Source organism: Pan paniscus, chromosome 14 (genome assembly GCF_029289425.2).
Source record: "Pan paniscus chromosome 14, NHGRI_mPanPan1-v2.0_pri, whole genome shotgun sequence".
Lineage (NCBI taxonomy): Eukaryota > Metazoa > Chordata > Mammalia > Primates > Hominidae > Pan > Pan paniscus.
In genome coordinates this window covers 99,994,219-100,011,787 of record NC_073263.2, presented here as the reverse complement: position 1 = coordinate 100,011,787, position 17,569 = coordinate 99,994,219, and the positions used below count along the sequence as shown (strand labels likewise).

At 48.9% G+C, this 17,569-nt stretch overlaps 1 protein-coding gene across 2 annotated transcripts in view; it reads left to right on the top strand.

Moving 5' to 3' along the window:
• The window catches only part of STK24 (serine/threonine kinase 24), a 129,944-nt gene that overhangs the window by 89,516 nt on the left and 22,859 nt on the right, over nucleotides 1-17,569 (top strand). For both annotated transcript variants that reach the window (XM_055096928.3, XM_055096927.3), the window contains exons 3-5: nucleotides 8,512-8,568; nucleotides 15,694-15,802; nucleotides 16,074-16,231. In XM_055096928.3, the coding sequence (XP_054952903.1) occupies nucleotides 8,512-8,568; nucleotides 15,694-15,802; nucleotides 16,074-16,231 (324 nt within the window). The remainder of the gene's footprint in view (nucleotides 1-8,511; nucleotides 8,569-15,693; nucleotides 15,803-16,073; nucleotides 16,232-17,569) is intronic.

The following is a 17,569-nucleotide window of genomic DNA, read 5'->3' as shown; positions in this document are numbered from 1 at the left end:
GTGGGTTGGAGACGTTGAGCTGCTGTGTGCCTAAGTTGGACGTTTTTGTTTGCGAACACAAGGGAGGATGAGGCCTTCCTTCCACATTGTCCAATCCGGGTTTTCTCCAACACTGGAAACTGTCACTGCTGGTTGGTTCTTTTCTAATAATGATCACCTGGGAGAATGGAAGGCCGGCGCCTTTACTCCACATTCATCACATGGAAGCTTTGACCCTGGACGTTAGTCCAACTTAGCATTGTATGTCCTGCCCCCACCCCTTTAATTGTGTTGCTGAAATAATGTAAGAGTTCAAAATGCAGTTTGGAACTAGGGTAGTACATGGGAAGAGTGACCCACAGGATGTAATGTTCTCCAGTGAATATAGGGTCCTCTTATTAACTAAAGATAATAAGTGATAGGGCTGGACTTTATTTACCTAGGGTGGCTTGCATATGATCAACATACCCTTTGAGTTAAAAATTTGGCAGTAGTTCACTTGTCAGGAAGGAAAAACTCTTTTTCTCTATGTTAGGTTCAGCATTTGGGGCCTGCAGATTAAACTGATAAGTGACATATTAATGAGAGAAAAAGGTTTATATCTGTGCACACAGGAGCCAGCAAAGGAAGCAGCTGGCTTGCTGAATATCCCACCAGAATGTTTCCTCAATGTCACAGAAATGCAGGCACCCATCTCCACTCCCTCCCTTACCTACCCGCTGTTGCTGTTTGTCCTGGCAGAGCTGGCTGTCTTGGGTGCAGAGGAGGACACCATCTTGGCTTCTGGCTTCTCTTCTTTCCATGCCTGTCCACTGTGGGTGCTCATCAGTGCCACTTCTAGAACCGTTCTGGGCCTTTCCCTGACCTTCTGCTTTGATTTTCTCATTGCTCTTACTTTGCTTTTCTCTTCGCTCTTACTTTCCTTTTCTCCTCATGTATTTGTTGTAGACAGTGGCTGGTCATTTGTTCTATTGGCAGAAGTTTCGCTGACTTCCCATTGCTTATTAAATTAACTTTGAACACCGTCAGCTGGCTTCAAGGGTGTCCCTCTCATTCCTAGCTGCCCTCTGCGAACAGGATTTTTCCTCACCTTCTGCTGGTCTTCTCCACCTGAGCCTATGAGAAACACACCTCCTGCCCCAGGCTGGCAGGTCACAGCCCTTCAGGGAGCAGCTCAGGTGCCGCCTCCCTCCTGGAGGTTAGACGGACCTTCGTGAGCAACCAGGCATTCCCTGTCTTTTGTGGCATCTGCCACTGGCTGTCTGATGTTAATTATTTGCCCACTTTTCTGAAAGCCAGAGCCAGGGTGTTACTCACTCTGCGTTCCCCCTCAGCCACCCTGGGTACCTAGTAGGTATGTTATGTGTTAGATGAATCAGTTAAGAAATCCTAGCGTCTGTGAGCCTGAGGAACAACCACATAAGCTTTTCCAGCTCAGGAATGGTTCCTGCACTTTGAAGATGGTCAGGGGCTGCTCTGAAGGTAAAATGGGCAACAGGCTTGGATTTCTCCCGGGTTCGCAAGCCTGCAGTTCAGACAGAGGACACTGTGGAGTTAACACAGTAAGAGTGGTTCAAGTTGATGAGTCTTGCTGTGTACACGGCCTCACTTCATCATCATCGAAGCCCGTCTGAGGAGCATGCACAGTCCCGGGGGCAAGTGGGAAGTGGAGGCTCATAGGCGAGGCCTTGTTGTAGTTGCCATCAGAGCTGGCCTGAGCCTGGATGCAAACCAGGCCTTAAGGCTTTGAGGCCACATGCGTCATCTGCGCGGAAAGGTACCTTTTACAAAAACTCACGCTCTTAAGGAAGTCTGTGACCCCGTGTGATTTTAATAAAGCCCGCTGTATTGTTTATACCTCTTGGTCTTGGCCTTTGGTTACAGCTGGTGAAATGTGGAGGCTGCCAAGGGCATTTCAGGTGCAGAGCAGAGTTGCAGTTTCGAATTCCTGTTTTAAAATCTTCACTGTTAGCTGTGTAGCATCTGCCCTTTCTCGTTTGTCTTTTTTTTTTTAACCTTGGTGGGTTCGTGTGACCTCTGCCAAGCTCCTGTGAGAGTTGTTAATATGGGGGCCCTGGTTCCCGTCAATGATTCCGGGTTCTTAGGAGGCACTTCCAAATACTTCGGGGCAAGTTTGCCTGGAAGTGCTATGGTTATTGATAGTATGTCTATATTAAATTAATTTCTGTAAGCAAAAATTACCAGAAGCAAAAGCTAGTGTTTGCAGCTCCTATTACAGAAGGCGAATTTTCCCAATATGTTAAAAACTCCTACTTTAAAAAAAAGGTCAATAACCCAATAGAAAAATGGACAAAGGATATACACAGCTCACAGGAAAGAAAATATGCATGACTCGTCAATATATAAAGATGTTCAGCCTTACAATAGGAGAAAGATAAATAAAACTTCCCTGAAGCATCCTTTGTGTATGAATGAATAACTGGCTTAATTTGCTGGGGCTGCCAGAACGAAGTAACGCAGACTGGGAGGCTTCAGCAGGAATTCGTTTGCTAACAAACCTGGAAAGGTGTTGGTAGGGTGGTTTCTTGGGAGGCCTCTCCCCTTGGCTTGTGGATGACCGTCTTCTCCCTGTGTGCTCATGTGGTCTTCCCGTGTGTGTGTGTGTGTGTGTGTGTGTGTGTGTGTGTGTGTGTGTGTGTGTGTGTGTTCTCATCTCTTTTTATGACACCAGCCGTATTGGATCAGGGCCCACCCTAATGAGCTCATTGCAACTCAGTCACCTCTTTAAAGAGTCACATTCTGCAGTGTTGGGAATTGGGACTCCAACATGTGAATCGTGGGTGTGTGGGAGAGGGAAGCACAATTCAGTCCATAAAAATGACCAAAAAATAATAATAAAATAAAACTTGATGACACTGTGGCATGGGAAAGGGGGGAAATTAGCACCCTCAGACACTGCTGAGGCCATATATGGGACAGCCTCTTTGGAGGGTCACTTGTCAGTATCTGTTAAAAATTCAGCTGGAGTCCCTTCACCCAGCAGGTCTGCTTCCAGGACCCAGCAAAACTGACAAATGTACAGCTCTTCCTTGACACCTGGGCCGTCAGAGCAAAAAATGGAAACAATGTGAGCTCAATAAGGCATGGGCTAATTATGGTTAAAAAAATGAGGAAGTCCTTTACATATGGACTGCTCTTTAAGAAACTTTAGGTAAAAAGCAAGGTAAACAACAGTGTGTGTAGAATGCCACCGTTTGGGTAAAAGGGGGGTAAAGTTTTGTAGGTATTTGCTCGTATGTGCATAACTATTTTTCTCTGAGGTTACATTAGATGTCGTGATGACTTGCTGGGGCAGGGAGGGTTGGTTTGCTGGGTAATGGGGGCCCAGGGTGGGAGGGAGACTTCTCACTGTATATACTTTGGCACCTTTTAAATTTTGACTCCTGAATTTATTAATTAAATGAATACTTTTATTTCCCTGATGAGAAAATTGTATCACGAGGTCATTCATAACTTAGGTTATTTGAGGTTGTTGAAAAAACATGAAATTATTTCGATTAAAGTCATCATTGTGTTGAGAAGCCTGCTGGTTTATTTTTCTTGGGGAATGAGTGCCTCAGAAGTCATGGTTTGGAAGGTTTTATGAGGACAGTGGTTCCACATCTGCAGGACAGAGCTGGGTCCTTCCCAGAGAACAGGCTGCCACTCAGACGCTCCTGCCACGAGGCTTCTGGTGCAGAATACATGAATCATTGTACCAGGCTTCATTTTGCTTAGAAACTACTTAGAATTGTTAATTGGGCCCTTTTGGTTTTACCAGGTTATTCAGAGGCATTTCTGGGTGATGATGTTGATAAAGCTGATAGCACTTTGCATCTGTTGAGCACCATGAACTTTGCCAAGTGCTTTCCCACTCATGAACTCATTTAATTGTCACTTGGAACTGTGAGGTTGGAAGCACCGATCTGATTCCCATCTTGTTGTGGATGAAGAATTTAGAGGGTTTAAATGACCTGCCTGATGTCTCCTGGTAAGAGCTGGTCTTCCTGCTGCAGGAGTTTCAGTGTGTAAGCCAAGACGAGGAAGAATGGCTGAACAGTGCTTCTGGTCAGGAACCATGTCAGATTTGTCAGTGTCCATCGTGGGTGTAGTTCAGCGGTTCTCTGTTGGGTGATTTTGCCTTCTGGGGGACACTGACAATGTTTGGAGACATTTTCAGTTATCAGAACCTGGGGTGTGTCACCGGCATCTAGTGGACAGAGCCAGGGGTGCTGCTGAACACCGTGCAGTGCATGGGGAGGCCTGCAGCAGAGCTGAGCAGCCCCAAAAGTCAGTGCTGGGGTGGAGGACCCCTGGTGTGGCTGTAAAGGAGAGCCTTGCCTGCAGCCCCCAAAGCCTGTCTCTTGCTTTCCCAAGCTTATCCGTGTGTTCGCCTTTGAAGGTTTCTTCCTTAGGATTGGTGGTGGTAGAAACGATTCTTTGGGATCTTGTCGGAGGCACATTTCAGGGCCCTCTTCTGGCACCCATGTTGACTGTTGTCCTACCTTCCCAGTGCAGTGCTGCAGAGGTGTGGCGTGAGTGCGGCCCACATGTATGGGCACCAGAAGACTGAGACCCGGCCTTCACTCTGTCCCCTTTTTCTTTCTTTACTTTTTTTTTTTTTTTAATACTTTTAAGTTCTGGGGTACATGTGCAGAACGTGCAGGTTTATTACATAGGTATAGATGTGCCATGGTGGTTTGCTGCACCCATCAACCCGTCATCTACATTAGGTATTTCTCCTAATGCTGTCCCTCCCCTAGCCCACCACCCTCCGACAGGCCCCAGTGTGTGATGTTCCCCTCCCTGAGTCCATGTGTTCCTGTCCCTGCTCCTCTTCCACTTCCTCCCATTTCTGTGGGAAGGAGGGGAAAGCTGCTGTCTTAGTGGCTGGCGTTGGGTGTTAGGGTCCTCCTCCGTTAATGGCTGGTGCATAGAGCACAGGAAGAGAGCCCCAGAAGTGCCAGGCGGTGGTGCAGCTGCTGCCTGTGTCTAGCGGGCTCCATCCGGTCCCCCGGGCCGACCTTCGGCGGCTGGAATGCTTGCACACCTGAAACCGCCTTCGCAAAATGATGACTGAGACTAAAGAGATCGAACTTAACTGATTCCATCTTTCTAACCTCCAAGCTGTCCTTGTTCATTCCTGGGCACAGGCTGACTTAACTTTGGGAGAAACTTACAGTTTAAACAAAGGCGGTAACAGCCCTTTGCCAAAGCAGACCTCCTTCTTGCCTGGGGACTAGATTGCTTTTGTAGGACTAACATTAGCCACAAGATTAGAAATTATGGCTTAGGAGTCAGGCAGTTTGGGGCTACAAGATTCTGACCCACTCTAAACTGCTCCTAAGATCAGTGCCTGAGATATTTTGCAGGCCCTGCACTTGATGGATCAGCTGGCCCTACTCAGATCAATAAACTGGTTCATCTGATCTTGTGGCCCCCACCCAGGAACTGACTGAGCACAAGAAGACAGCTTTGACTCCCCATGATTTCATCTCTTACCAATCAGCACTTCTGGCTCACTGGCTTCCCCCACCCCACCAGCTTATCCTTAAAAATTCTCCCCGAATGCTCGGAGAGACTGATTTCAGTAATAATAAAACTCTGGTCTCCTGCACAGCTGGCTCTGCATGATTACTCTTTCTCAACTGCAGTTCCCCTGTCTTGATGAATCGGCTCTGTCTAGGCAGCAGGCAAGGTGAACCCACTGGGCGGTGACACACCCAATGAGGTTGAAAAGCAGGTTCCACCCAGAGTGGAACTTTTCCTGATGCAATATCCCACCCCCTGGTTGTTGGTGCTGGTGTGTGAGTCACAGGCGCAGCCCGGGTATTTGAGACGCAGTGACCTCAATAAGGACTTGAGCTGGTTTCCTCAGTGCCCTCTGGTGAGCCTTGTGTCTGGGTAGCCTTGCCACCCAGCGCGTCTGCTACCAGGAATGAGTTGGAGGGAAGCGGGAAGGCTGTGTTTTTTCTCCATCTTCCTCTCCAGGAAGGAGGCGGCCTTGGTCCTGAGGCGGGGTTTGCTCTGGGTGGAGAGCTTCTGGATGTTCTGTTGTTGCTTGCACATCCCCAGAAGGATCAGGGTGACACAGAAAACTTGGTTGAGGTGTCTTGCTAGGGCTCCTTAAAAGGAGAAGGTAGCCAGGTGAAGCTTATCTTGTTTGCTTGGCAAGTGGTGACCTACCTTTGTGGTCAGATTGAGAGCAGCAGCGAACTGAGGAGGGCGGAGCTTTGGAAGTGCAGAAGGACGAGGGGGTGGTCACTTGTGCCTTGCTGCTCCAGGAAGCTGCCTGGTGACCCTCAGTCCCCTAAGTCAGCAAAAGATTGTTTCCCAGGGTGTCATATTGCACAGCTGGCTACAGTGGGAGAAGAGGCGGGGAGATTACCTCCCTGCTGGGAGCTCGCCTTGCTGTGAGCAGACTTAATGCCCAGAAAATAGAAGGGATGGGAGCCAGTGAAACCAGTTAAACAGCAGCTATTAAAAAGGGAGTGGGAGTAGAAACGTCAGAGTTCCCAGCTCTCTTAGGGAAAAGCGATTTAGATTTCCTTTGCCATCCAGAAAGATACTGGTGTTTTCCTGGAAGAGCTTACTGTGGCATGCCCATTCCCCAGGAGCAAGCATTGTGGAAGCCTGCAGGTGAGCGTGTGTGTGAGATGAAGGTGTGCTGAAGGACACTCTTGATGATGGAAGCTTCCCTGAAATCAGAACCTGGGATCACCAAGCCTCCTCAAGGCAGGTGCCCGTGACTGGATGGTTATTGAATGAGCGACATGCCTGTCCCTCTGAGTTGGGTGTCAGACACATCATTCGAGGTTTCCGCACTTGTCCAGTCAAGACTGAAGTTGTCTTTATTATCTTAGCACTCAAGGGCATTTAAACGCTTGAAAAGCGTTCGACATACATTAAAACTTGGGCTGTTTATTTGGACTTAGAATCAACTCCAGGTGGCAGGATTTAGTTTGAATTGTGAGAGGAATGTATTTTATAAATGCAGTGCATCTTACCATTAGCGCCTCCCTAGAGTCAACACGAGTTACTCTTCCTTGGTCACAGGGTCCACAGTTAACATTTACTGAGCTCGAGCACACCAGCACTGTCCCTGGGCACTTGAGCACACCAGCGCTGTCCCTGGGCACTTGAGTTTGCTGTTAAGTGGAAAATGCAGAGAAGTAAACCTGAAATGAAAATCAGAGCAATAGATAATAAAAGTAAAGTTTGCCCAGGGCGTGGGGAGGGAAGACAAGTGAAGCATTTTCCTGACTTGCAGAACCTCCAAAAGCAAAAAGGCCTGGGAAGTTGGGACGTGTTCTCAAAGGGTGAGCTCATTTGGAGTCAGCGTAGTGAGACCTGGAGTCAGGGGCGAACTGAGGGGTCTTCCTTGGGTGTTCTAAGAGCCGGACTCAGTGCTCTCCCAAAGGGACCAAAGAGCCTTAAAAAAGGTTTCTTCTTTTTTTTTTCTCCATGTGTGCAAAAGCCACCACCGAGTCCTGAGTCAGCAGCGGAGCAGGCTGACGTCTGAACCCCGTGAACCCACTGTGAACCCTCACTCTGGCGGTGGCGTCCCGTGCCAGCCGTGGGTTCTTGGCTGCTCGCCGTGGCCAGGCTCTTGGCCAAGGCCTCGTGCAGAAGCTCAGGAGACAGCTGCCCGGGCCCCTAGGTCGTGAAGTGGGAGTCGGGATCCAGACCCTGCCCAGGCTGCCCCGTGCCCTGCACTGCCTGGCTCCCCAAGGAGGGCGGGCAGGTTTGCGGGCTTGTTTTCCAGGGAGTAGCACTTTGGGATTTGTGGTTTTAAAAAGAGAACTCTGCAAGTCATGAGGGCTGAGTAGCTTGAAGAGAGACCACAGGGAAGGCAGGCGCAGAGCTGGGGACCGTGAGAGCCGGGGCCTTGAGAGGACACAGACATGCATGTTAGGACAGACCTGCTTTTCTGGAAAGCTCCCTGAGGGGAGAGTGTGGCAGCTTTGGGAGGTGCTAGAATTGGCTGCCCTTCTGCCAAACAGGCAAGTGAGTCAGAGGCCATGCTAGGCGGCCCCTCCACTCACAGGGACCTGGAGACACACCGTGGGGGGTGGGGGGCACAGGGGCGGCTCAGTGCTGCAGGAGGGAGGAAGAGGAGAGGGTCTTGCCTTGGCACTGCTCTCCCGATGTGTGTGACACCACTGCCTCAAGTGGCTGCAAGTTCTCAGCTCTCACTGTGCCTGAGGATCCCCCAGTGAAGTGGCCTAAAAATGGAAACACCCAGTCTGCTTTCTGAGATCCTGGGGCAGTGGGTGGAATGCACGCCCTGGAGCCCTGGAGTCAGGTGTGGGCCCCGAGCACACCCCACAGCTCCCTCCCAGAGCATGATGGGGGTGTCCCTGCACTCTGGGGGTCCCTGCACAGTTCTCACTTTGACACACTTCCCGTGCTGGTACATGTTTGTAAAACTTTCTAGTTCCAATATAATTGTGAAAAATACCCTTTGATTATTAAAAAAAATTTTCCTGGATTCATTTTGAAAATGATTCTCATCTTTTTTTTGTTTTACAGGATACAAAATTATGGATAATAATGGAATATCTTGGTGGAGGCTCCGCACTAGATCTAGTAAGTATTATGTTGGATGCAGAATACGTATCAAAGCTTTTTCTCAGGAAACCTGGGTTTTAAAGAATCCATTGCATGTATCCATTTCTTTTTCTTTCTTTCAAGTTGCATTAAAAAAGGAACCAAACTATTCCTTATGTGTTTTTGCTTCTTACATATCACTAAAAATTATCGGTTTACCTTTTTTTTTTTTTTTTTTTTTTTTGAGATAGAGTCTTGCCCTGTTACCCAGGCTGGAGTGCAGTGGCACAATCTCAGCTCACTGCTACCTCTACTTCCTGGGTACAAGCGATTTTTGTACCTCAGCCTTCCAAGTAACTGGGACTACAGGTGCATGCCACCACACCTGGCCAATTTTGTGATTGTTGTTGTTGTTGTTTTTGGGTAGAAATAGGGTTTTGCCATGTTGGCCAGGCTGGTCTCAAACTCCTGACCTCAAGTGATCCCCCCTCTCGGCCTCCCAAAGTGCTGGGATTATAGGCCAGGTGCGGTGGCTCACGCCTGTCTGTCTGCTTTTGAAACCAGCTGTTTTGTTTCATGGGAAACCAATAAATCTATTCATAGAAGGAAGCAAGGAAGGATCATGCCTGGAATTATCTCACCTGAGAACAGTTGGGTAGCTTATTTTCCGAAACAGGTTCTCTTTACTTTTGTAGGGCTGTTATCTCATCATTGTTTCATATTTCACATGACAACTTAGTTTCCAAAATAAGCATGTAATATTGTCATTTTGGAAGTAAGGGGCAGGGTGTGATTATGGAGGTCAGATGTCGGATGTGGGAGCAGTGGTCATGCCTAAGGGGAACACACACTTCCCTGCTTGCCAGCGCTCCCAGGGTGTGGAGGTGGGGCTGGCCTGCACCAGATGTCTCCTCTGAACTCTCCCTCAAGTGCCTTCTGCGGCCTCCAGTCCACATGTAAGGTAGTGGAAGCCAGGTGGAGGGTGGCTGTACCGTCCTGGTCTGTGATTTGCTTGTGTAAAACATGGCTTCCTATTGGGTTTTGATGCAGTGCTTACAGATAACCAGCATATGTCATGAGCACAGCTGAAGTCATCCTTGAAACATAGTAAATGCAAACGAATTCGCGCAGCTGTTTAGCACTTGCTGTCTCATCCCCGCTGTGGTTGTGCAGCGAAGTCACTGTGATCACTCCCCACCCCTTCTGTAAGTGCAGGTCATTTAGGTGAGTGGTGATTTTCAAGATAGGCCAGATCTGTCATTGCAGTGTTAGAGGCTGGGTCCTGGATGATAGGCGGCCATCAGGATGACAGGGCTGCGGTTGCAGGGAGAGCTGAAGTTAGCTGTGTTATTTTAGCATAGTCTACACGGATATTACTCATTAAGGAAAGGAAACCCCTTTGAGAGGAAACTTCTTAGGCCTGGTACAGTGGCTCACGCTTACAGTCTATTCACTTTTGGGAGGCTGAGGTGGGAGGATCGCTTGAGCCCAGAAATTCGGGACTGGCCTGGGCCACGTAGCAAAATCCCATCTCTATAAAAAATTTAATTCTAAAATAAAATGAAACTTTTTTCTCACAGTAATAATAGCAATTGATAGTTTGTTTTGGGAAGATAAACTTCTGAAACTATATGTATCTGCAGAAGGCTAACGTACCCAATTTACATAATCAAATACTATTATAAACCATAAAAATAATTGATAAAAATGGTATTAAAAAGGGAGATTTCAAGAAAAATTAATATGGTATAAAATTATATTAAAAAGGGAAAAACAGGAATGTAGTGGGATTACTTTTACAACTTATTTTGGTTCCTTTCCATAAATGTACACATAAAGAGCTTTTCATTTTTTCACCCTGTTGGGAAATACTACAGAAATGTAGAAAATTACCTCATTTTATGTAATTAGATTTACTATTATCTGAGTGAATTTCATTTGTAGCATATACGAAGTTGTTTACAGGGACTCTTTTCCAACATTAAGTCCTTCAGAAGAGCAATTCCAGGAATGCTTTAGCGTGTTCATTTTTAATGATATAATAATTTATTTGATGATAACCTTCAGATTTCTTTGAATTGCAGTCTGTGAAATTTTAGATATTACAGTTGGAAGGAAGGGTAAAACTCTCCACTTAAAAAGTCCCACATAGTGTGAAAAACAGCAAACTGTTTTTCACTTCTGCTTAAGGAGTGCTGGTGACAAGGGACAGACATTCCTTTTTGAATGCCCCTAATCGTCTCATTTAATTGGTGCAGGAATGGAGACCCTCACGGGTGAGGGGTCTGAGCTAGGAGACCTTCAGGGTTGGGGGGTCCCAGCTAGCAGATAGGGCTGGGCCTTGACCCTTGCTCTGCCAGCTCAGAGCCTGTGGCCTCCCTTGACCCCGCAGTGTCCTCTACCAACCTCTGATGTCATCTTTCTCCATCTTTACCCTTTTCTGTTGGCCTGCTCTCAGCCCCTCAAAGAGGCCACACTTTGTTGGAAAGGGGTGTTTTGGAGGTAGGCTGGGAGCGCTGTTGCAGTCTTTGCTTCTTTCCCACATCCACACCACCGGGCCCCCTCGAGCTGCAAGGGTCTGCCAGAGCTGAGGGGAACTGAAAGTCCATCTGGAAATTTACAGATGCCTGGGGCACCCTAGAGAGGGGAAGTGACTTTGCCCCAAGTTAAAAATTGGGTGGCAGACAACATGGCATATACATAAATCTCGGGCCCCACATATCAGAGCGAAGGACGAAGCAGAGAGGCTTTAGGACTTGAAGGCTGGGATGAGCCCAGGTCTGCTTGGGCGAGTTGCTGAGACGTCACCCGTGGATGGCCAGCCCAGGTCTGCTGTTGGGCATGGTCATCCCTCAGCTGGCAGGGGTGCATCCCTTAGCAGCCACCTTTTCCGCTCTCCAGGTGCTTTTTAACTTTCAAAAAATGCAAATTTGGGATTTCAGGTGGAGACTAGAGACAGTATTATTAAGAGCCATGAATATAAAATAGAAAATAGGTACACATTTTATTTTGAATGCACATATTTGAGTGTGTGCTCAGTCCGTTGATTTAAAAAAATTTAAAATAAAATGGTAAATGGAAATTAAGTGTCTATATGATCCCAAGGCCACTAGGCTCTTGGAATATAGCTTGAAAACTACTCCAGTCAGTCATCTCTCAAGTTCCAGCCACCTTGCCTGTAGGGTGCCCTGACTTAGAAGAGCATAAGAAGTATCACACAGTCCAAGACACCCTAACTTAAATGCAGTCCGTCTTTGTAGCCTGGGGAGGGAAACCATTTTTCATTCAGCATAGAGTTGTGTGCCTCCCGCGTGTCAGGGGCTGCTCTGGCCATTGGGGATTATTGCCGTTGGACACAGCAGCGGAAAGTCCTGCTCTCGGGGAGTTCTGGTGGGGAGGTCTGTCAATTACACCGTTTGTTAGAAGGTTCCTTCCTTACAAGGAAAACAATGCAGGCGAGGGAGGTGAATGGGGGAGCTGGAGTGAGGATGAGCCACAGAGGGCCTGAGACCAGAAGGTTTTAGCTGATTAAAAGCTCAGCCAGTGTTGCCAGAGAATCTGAGGGACAACCTTGGAATCTAATTACAAAGGGACTATGCTACATAAACCAGTCACTTAGGCAGAGGTGTTTGACGGACTTAAAAAATGAGTACACGACATGGGTTTTAAGAAATGAGATGGCATATTCATTAATGTTTAGGCCAAGTTGCCGTCATAGCAGCTCGAAAACAGTGTCTCACAAAAGATAGATATTTATTTCTCCCCCGCACATGGGGTCAGTGGCTCTGGTCCATACCGTCACGGTCTGTGCTGGTGGGTGGCTTCAGCATCTGGAGCCCCAGGCTTCCCTTGGTCTTCAGCCATTGTCCTCTCCCACTGCCAGTGCTTCAGGGCCAAGACCAAGCAGGGGCATGGGGCACATTTGCTCCTGTCTGACCCACTGGCGAGGTCTTAGTCACCTGACCACAGGCTGCTGCTCAGAGTCTGGGAAATGTGGTTTCTTGTTGTGGCTGAGTGCCCGGCCGATAGTCCCTGTTACAGAGCTTCGAAGCAGGGGAGGACAGGCTCGGGGAGGGGGAGTTAGAAGTCACACAGAGGTGGGATGTGGTCTAGGTTTTTTTCCTGGGTCCTATTTGAAGAGTCTGGTAGTGCCTGAATGATGGAGAGCATGGTCGCGATGGCGAACGCCAGCTGCTGACTTGGAGAGCTTGGCCTGGTCCTAGCTGCTCATGAGGTACTCTGGGGGGTAGACAGCAGCCGAATACCCTTTATAGTGGATTTTGACGCAGAAAGGATTTCCCCCAAGTAAGGAGAGTTTTATCTCTTTTTCTCCCCTTCCTCCTCATTCCCCATGGGCATATAAGTCAATGATGGATGGTGTTCAGGGCAGATTTAAAAGGGCAGAACCATGCAGATAGTCATCACAGAGCCAGCCCTTAATTATCCAGGGGAGGATTTTCCATGAGTGTTCCTCCCCTCTTCCTCTTAGCGCCCTTTGGGAATGACAGCAGGCCGCTCTGCCGTTGCTTTTGGGAGACTTGGTAATGGAAGGGAGGTGGTTAAGTCCAGATCTAACCACAGGTATTGATTGTCGGCTTGGGCACAGACTTGGTGAAGGAGGAGATGGGAGATGGGACCCGACTCTAATGTGACTTTTTTTTTTGAGACGGAATCTTGCTCTGTCACCCAGGCTGCAGTGCAATGGTGCGATCTTGGCTCATTGCAACCTCTGCCTCCTGGGTTCAAGCAATTCTCCTGCCTCAGCCTCCCAAGTAGCTGGGATTACAAGCATGTGCCATCATGCCTGGCTAATTTTTCTGTGTTTTTAGTAGAGATGGGGTTTCACCATGTTGGCCAGGCTGGTCTCGAACTCCCAACCTCAAGGTGATCCACCCGCCTCGGCCTCCCAAAGTGCTGGGATTACAGGCGTGAGCCACCGCACCTGGCCTCTAAAATGACTTTGATCTTTGGTCGACTGGATTTTCCTGCACTCCAGCATTATGAACAAAAGCAAACACTCCGGCATCTCTATCCTCCTCCCCACTGTCCACCCAGGTGATGAGAAAAGTCTGTGTTCCTCATTTTGAAAATTAAAATTTCTACATTCTATGAACACTGAAAAATAGATTTGGAGAAAGCTAACTTAAGGCATAGTTTTCCCGATTGTGTTCTTTAGAATAGTAGTTTTGATATGCATTTCTTGTAAATAAGACTTTTGTTCAGGTAACTGGGAAAAACTACGTTCTGGGGAACAGAGTCTGTGGCGTACGTAATGCCTTAGTCTGAGGTAACTTTTGGACAATATCTTAATTGGAATTTGGGACAATTTCTGGCAGGCGATGGAGACGGGCATTTTGACCTTCTCTGAGCGGATGTGTGCGGTCAAACTAAAAGCGACAAGTGCATTCTCTGCACCTCGGTCCTGGGTGGAGAAGGCCAGGGGTGGCTGGATTCCAGGTGTGTCTGCTGCCAGGCAGGCCAGAGTCCCAGCGAGGCCAGTGTGTGAGGAGAGGCCACCTCTGAGAGTGGCCCTGACCCTGGGATTGCTGTGTAGACCAGGGCAGGCCTGCGAGCCAAGGCAGCACAGCTCACCCGTGGGCCGGAAAGCAGGGCCAGGTATGAGTCAGGCTGTGGTTTCGGTGACAAGGGCTGTCTTGGTTGCCCCCACACTGCACCCCACAAGTACTTCCGGATGTGGAACAGGATGTGAAGGAGCTGAGGCACGCAAGGACTGTCGGGCTCTGTCCCAGAGATGTGCACACCTGAGTCGGATGCTTCCTGTGGAGGAGCGCCCTAGTTTTCATCCCCTTTGGCTTAAAGCACATTTCTTATCTTTTTAAAACTAAGTGAAAGGCCCCAGATTGTATCTTCCTGTTGGCTAAAATGTGTGGGTGTGGGCTGTGAAGACATTCACTGTCAAGTCTGAAAACCAAGAATGGGGGACCATGATTTGGGGGAACCCTACCTGCATCGATTAGACGTCTGCCCTCTGTCTAGCTCCGTTTCCGTGGTCCCGGGGAGTGCTGGTGGCTTTGCTGCTGTCATCTGTGGAATTACTGTTTGTGACTGACTGCCCCACTCTGCAGGGGGCGGGGGGAGGGGGGGCTTCCCGTCTGGTTTGAAGTGAGCCTTTGTTATCCTGGTTTTCCTTTCCTTTTAAATGGAGATGTGGATACCTGACATTTCTTCCTTTCATCTGATATAGTTGTCGATATAAAGGAGTCAATAGGAACAATTATTTTGAGTTTCTGAGAATAAAAGCTTTCAGAGGTAATTATTATCTTAGGGATAATATAATAGTTATTTTTATTATATAATATCTATTATATAACAAATCCCAAACTATTAGGATTTAAGCTCTTTCAGCCGCATTCCCCCAAGTTGGGGAGCTTTAACTGCAGATTTAAAAAATTCTAATACAAGGATATCCTCAGAGGCGCCTGGCTCCTAGGCCTTCTTTCCTGGGTGTTTTTGGGTACCACGGGTGAGCCTTCTGGTAAGGGAACCACATATGTTAGGACAGATCCCGGCTGCTCTGTCTCTTGGCTGTTCGTTTCCTGGAGTGAAATCCCCAGCCTGTAACCCGCCCCTGCCATGGCCAGAGGGGCACCCTGTGGTCAGCTGCAGGCGCAGGCCGGGTGGTGGGCTTCCTCATTGGCTCAGCCTGCGCCCCGCCCCTGCCATGGCCAGAGGGGCACCCTGTGGTCAGCTGCAGGCGCAGGCCGGGTGGTGGGCTTCCTCATTGGCTCAGCCTGCGCCCCGCCCCTGCCATGGCCAGAGGGGTCGCCCTGTGGTCAGCTGCAGGCGCAGGTGGGGCCGCGGGCTTCCTCATTGGCTCAGCCTGCGCCCCGCCCCTGCCATGGCCAGGGGGTCGCCCTGTGGTCAGCTGCAGGCGCAGGCGGGGCCGCGGGCTTCCTCATTGGCTCCTCTTTGCTTCTCCGCTGGCTTGGCTTCATTCAGCAAAGCCGTTTTCTCGGGCCCTTTGTTTTTTTAAGGGTCCCTCAGTGGACTGTAATTGTTAGGGCAAAATCATGTGTTTTAAGTGAAGAAGATTTCAGGTTTTAATTACCCTTGTCCATTAACATGGATAGTGTTTCTGTTTTATCTCAAACTTTTCATAAGATAATCATTTAAGTAACTTTAAGAATTTTTTTCTCTTCTTAGTTAGAACCTGGCCCATTAGATGAAACCCAGATCGCTACTATATTAAGAGAAATACTGAAAGGACTCGATTATCTCCATTCAGAGAAGAAAATCCACAGAGACATTAAAGGTAAGAGGACATCCGTTTTCATTCCTTTGAAATACTGAAGGTGGTGGTGGGGTTGCCCTGAAGACTTCTCAAGGGAAGGTGCTGGCACCCATTTGTCCTGCAGATTTGCCTTGCCTGGGCTGGGCTGGCTTTGAGGGGGTCTGACAAAAAGCGTAGCCCCGGTGCCTGTTCTCGGTGGGTTCGCCACCTAGCCAGGGAGAAGACGCGCTTGTGGCAGTGCACGGAGTTGTAAGTCCACACCGCCCAGGGCCCCCTTGGCTTTCTTTTGCAGCGGCCAACGTCCTGCTGTCTGAGCATGGCGAGGTGAAGCTGGCGGACTTTGGCGTGGCTGGCCAGCTGACGGACACCCAGATCAAAAGGAACACCTTCGTGGGCACCCCGTTCTGGATGGCACCCGAGGTCATCAAACAGTCGGCCTATGACTCGAAGGTGAGGGGAGGGTGAGGGCGGCGCCGTGCCTCACGAGGCCTGGAGGGCTCCCGCCTTTTGTTCTTTAGCCTGGTAGCTTTTCTAAGTTGGAACGAAGCTGGTACCTTGAGGTAGGTCATAAAGGTAATTCTTCAACCTTGGTTATGAACAGTTTTCTCCTCTGTCTCCTGCTGTATCATTTAATACCCTGTGCTGATCCAGCCCACCATGATCGAGGTTTTTAACTCAGGCTATGTTTGTTTGGTGGCAGTGGGGACACAGGATGGAGCAGGTTCGGAGGGGGGTGGGAGGAACTGAAGGGCCATGGTGGTGAGGGGTGGAGGCGTGTGCAGTTGCAGAGGGGCTCCACCTGCTGTCTGGGCACAGCTGGGGGTCAAAGTGCAAGTGTGTGGAATCTGCAACCTTGAAGGGGCCTGTAGAGAAAGGGGCTCCCACAAGAGAAAGGGAGGGAGTCCACGGAAGCGTGAGAATGGAGGAAGAACAGTGCTTTGAGTGACTGCTGCAGGGTCTTCCTATTATTTTTAGTTCTGAGGATTCTCGTTCCCAGCCTGTCCTTGTCAACATGTGATGAAACCCTAACCCTTTCTTCCCACTGTTTTTTACTTGTCCTGTGTTAGGGACGCTCTCCTAATTTTTCTCATATTCTTTTTCTCTGTTGCCCTCCACTTTTGTGAACTCTGTTAGATGGGACAAAAAGTCCCGGGACTTTGCCTCCTGGGGCTCTGGTTTAACTTCAGTTCCCACAGTCTGCTCTTCTTAGGACCCTGTACGCAGTTAAAAGGCCACATGATCCACGGAGAATTGGCTTTCCTGGGCTCCAACTTTCTGAGCAAACAAATACCTAACTCAGATATGCATATAGGCCGAACCTTGCTGCTGCTTTTAAATAGAAATCTTCCCAGTACCCAGTAGACTTCCCACCTTGTTAAACATAGTACAGGAAGCACCAGGTGAGTTTCCCTGCAGACCCAGGTCACCGTTGCAAGCTATAGACTGTTAGAAAGCATCCAGGTTGTAGCTCAAGTTGCAGGCGTACCTGGTTCCACCATGGGAGGAGTGAGCCCGTCTCACTGTTGAGTGGTAGCGGTGGCTGTGACTTTTCTGAGCACTATGATGGCCTTGACAGCCACTGGCTGGTGAGTGACTGGTGGGTTCCCCCACCCCCCACATATCCACACAGCAGACCTGGCTGGTCTTGGGTGTGTGCCCTTGCCTGGGAGTGTCTCTACCCCATGTGGGAGGGACACTGCCTTGGCTGCTTCTCATCTGCAGCCACTTTGGCTGTTGACCCTTTTCCTGGGGTCATGTAATTTTGGGACTCGACCAGGAACTTACATG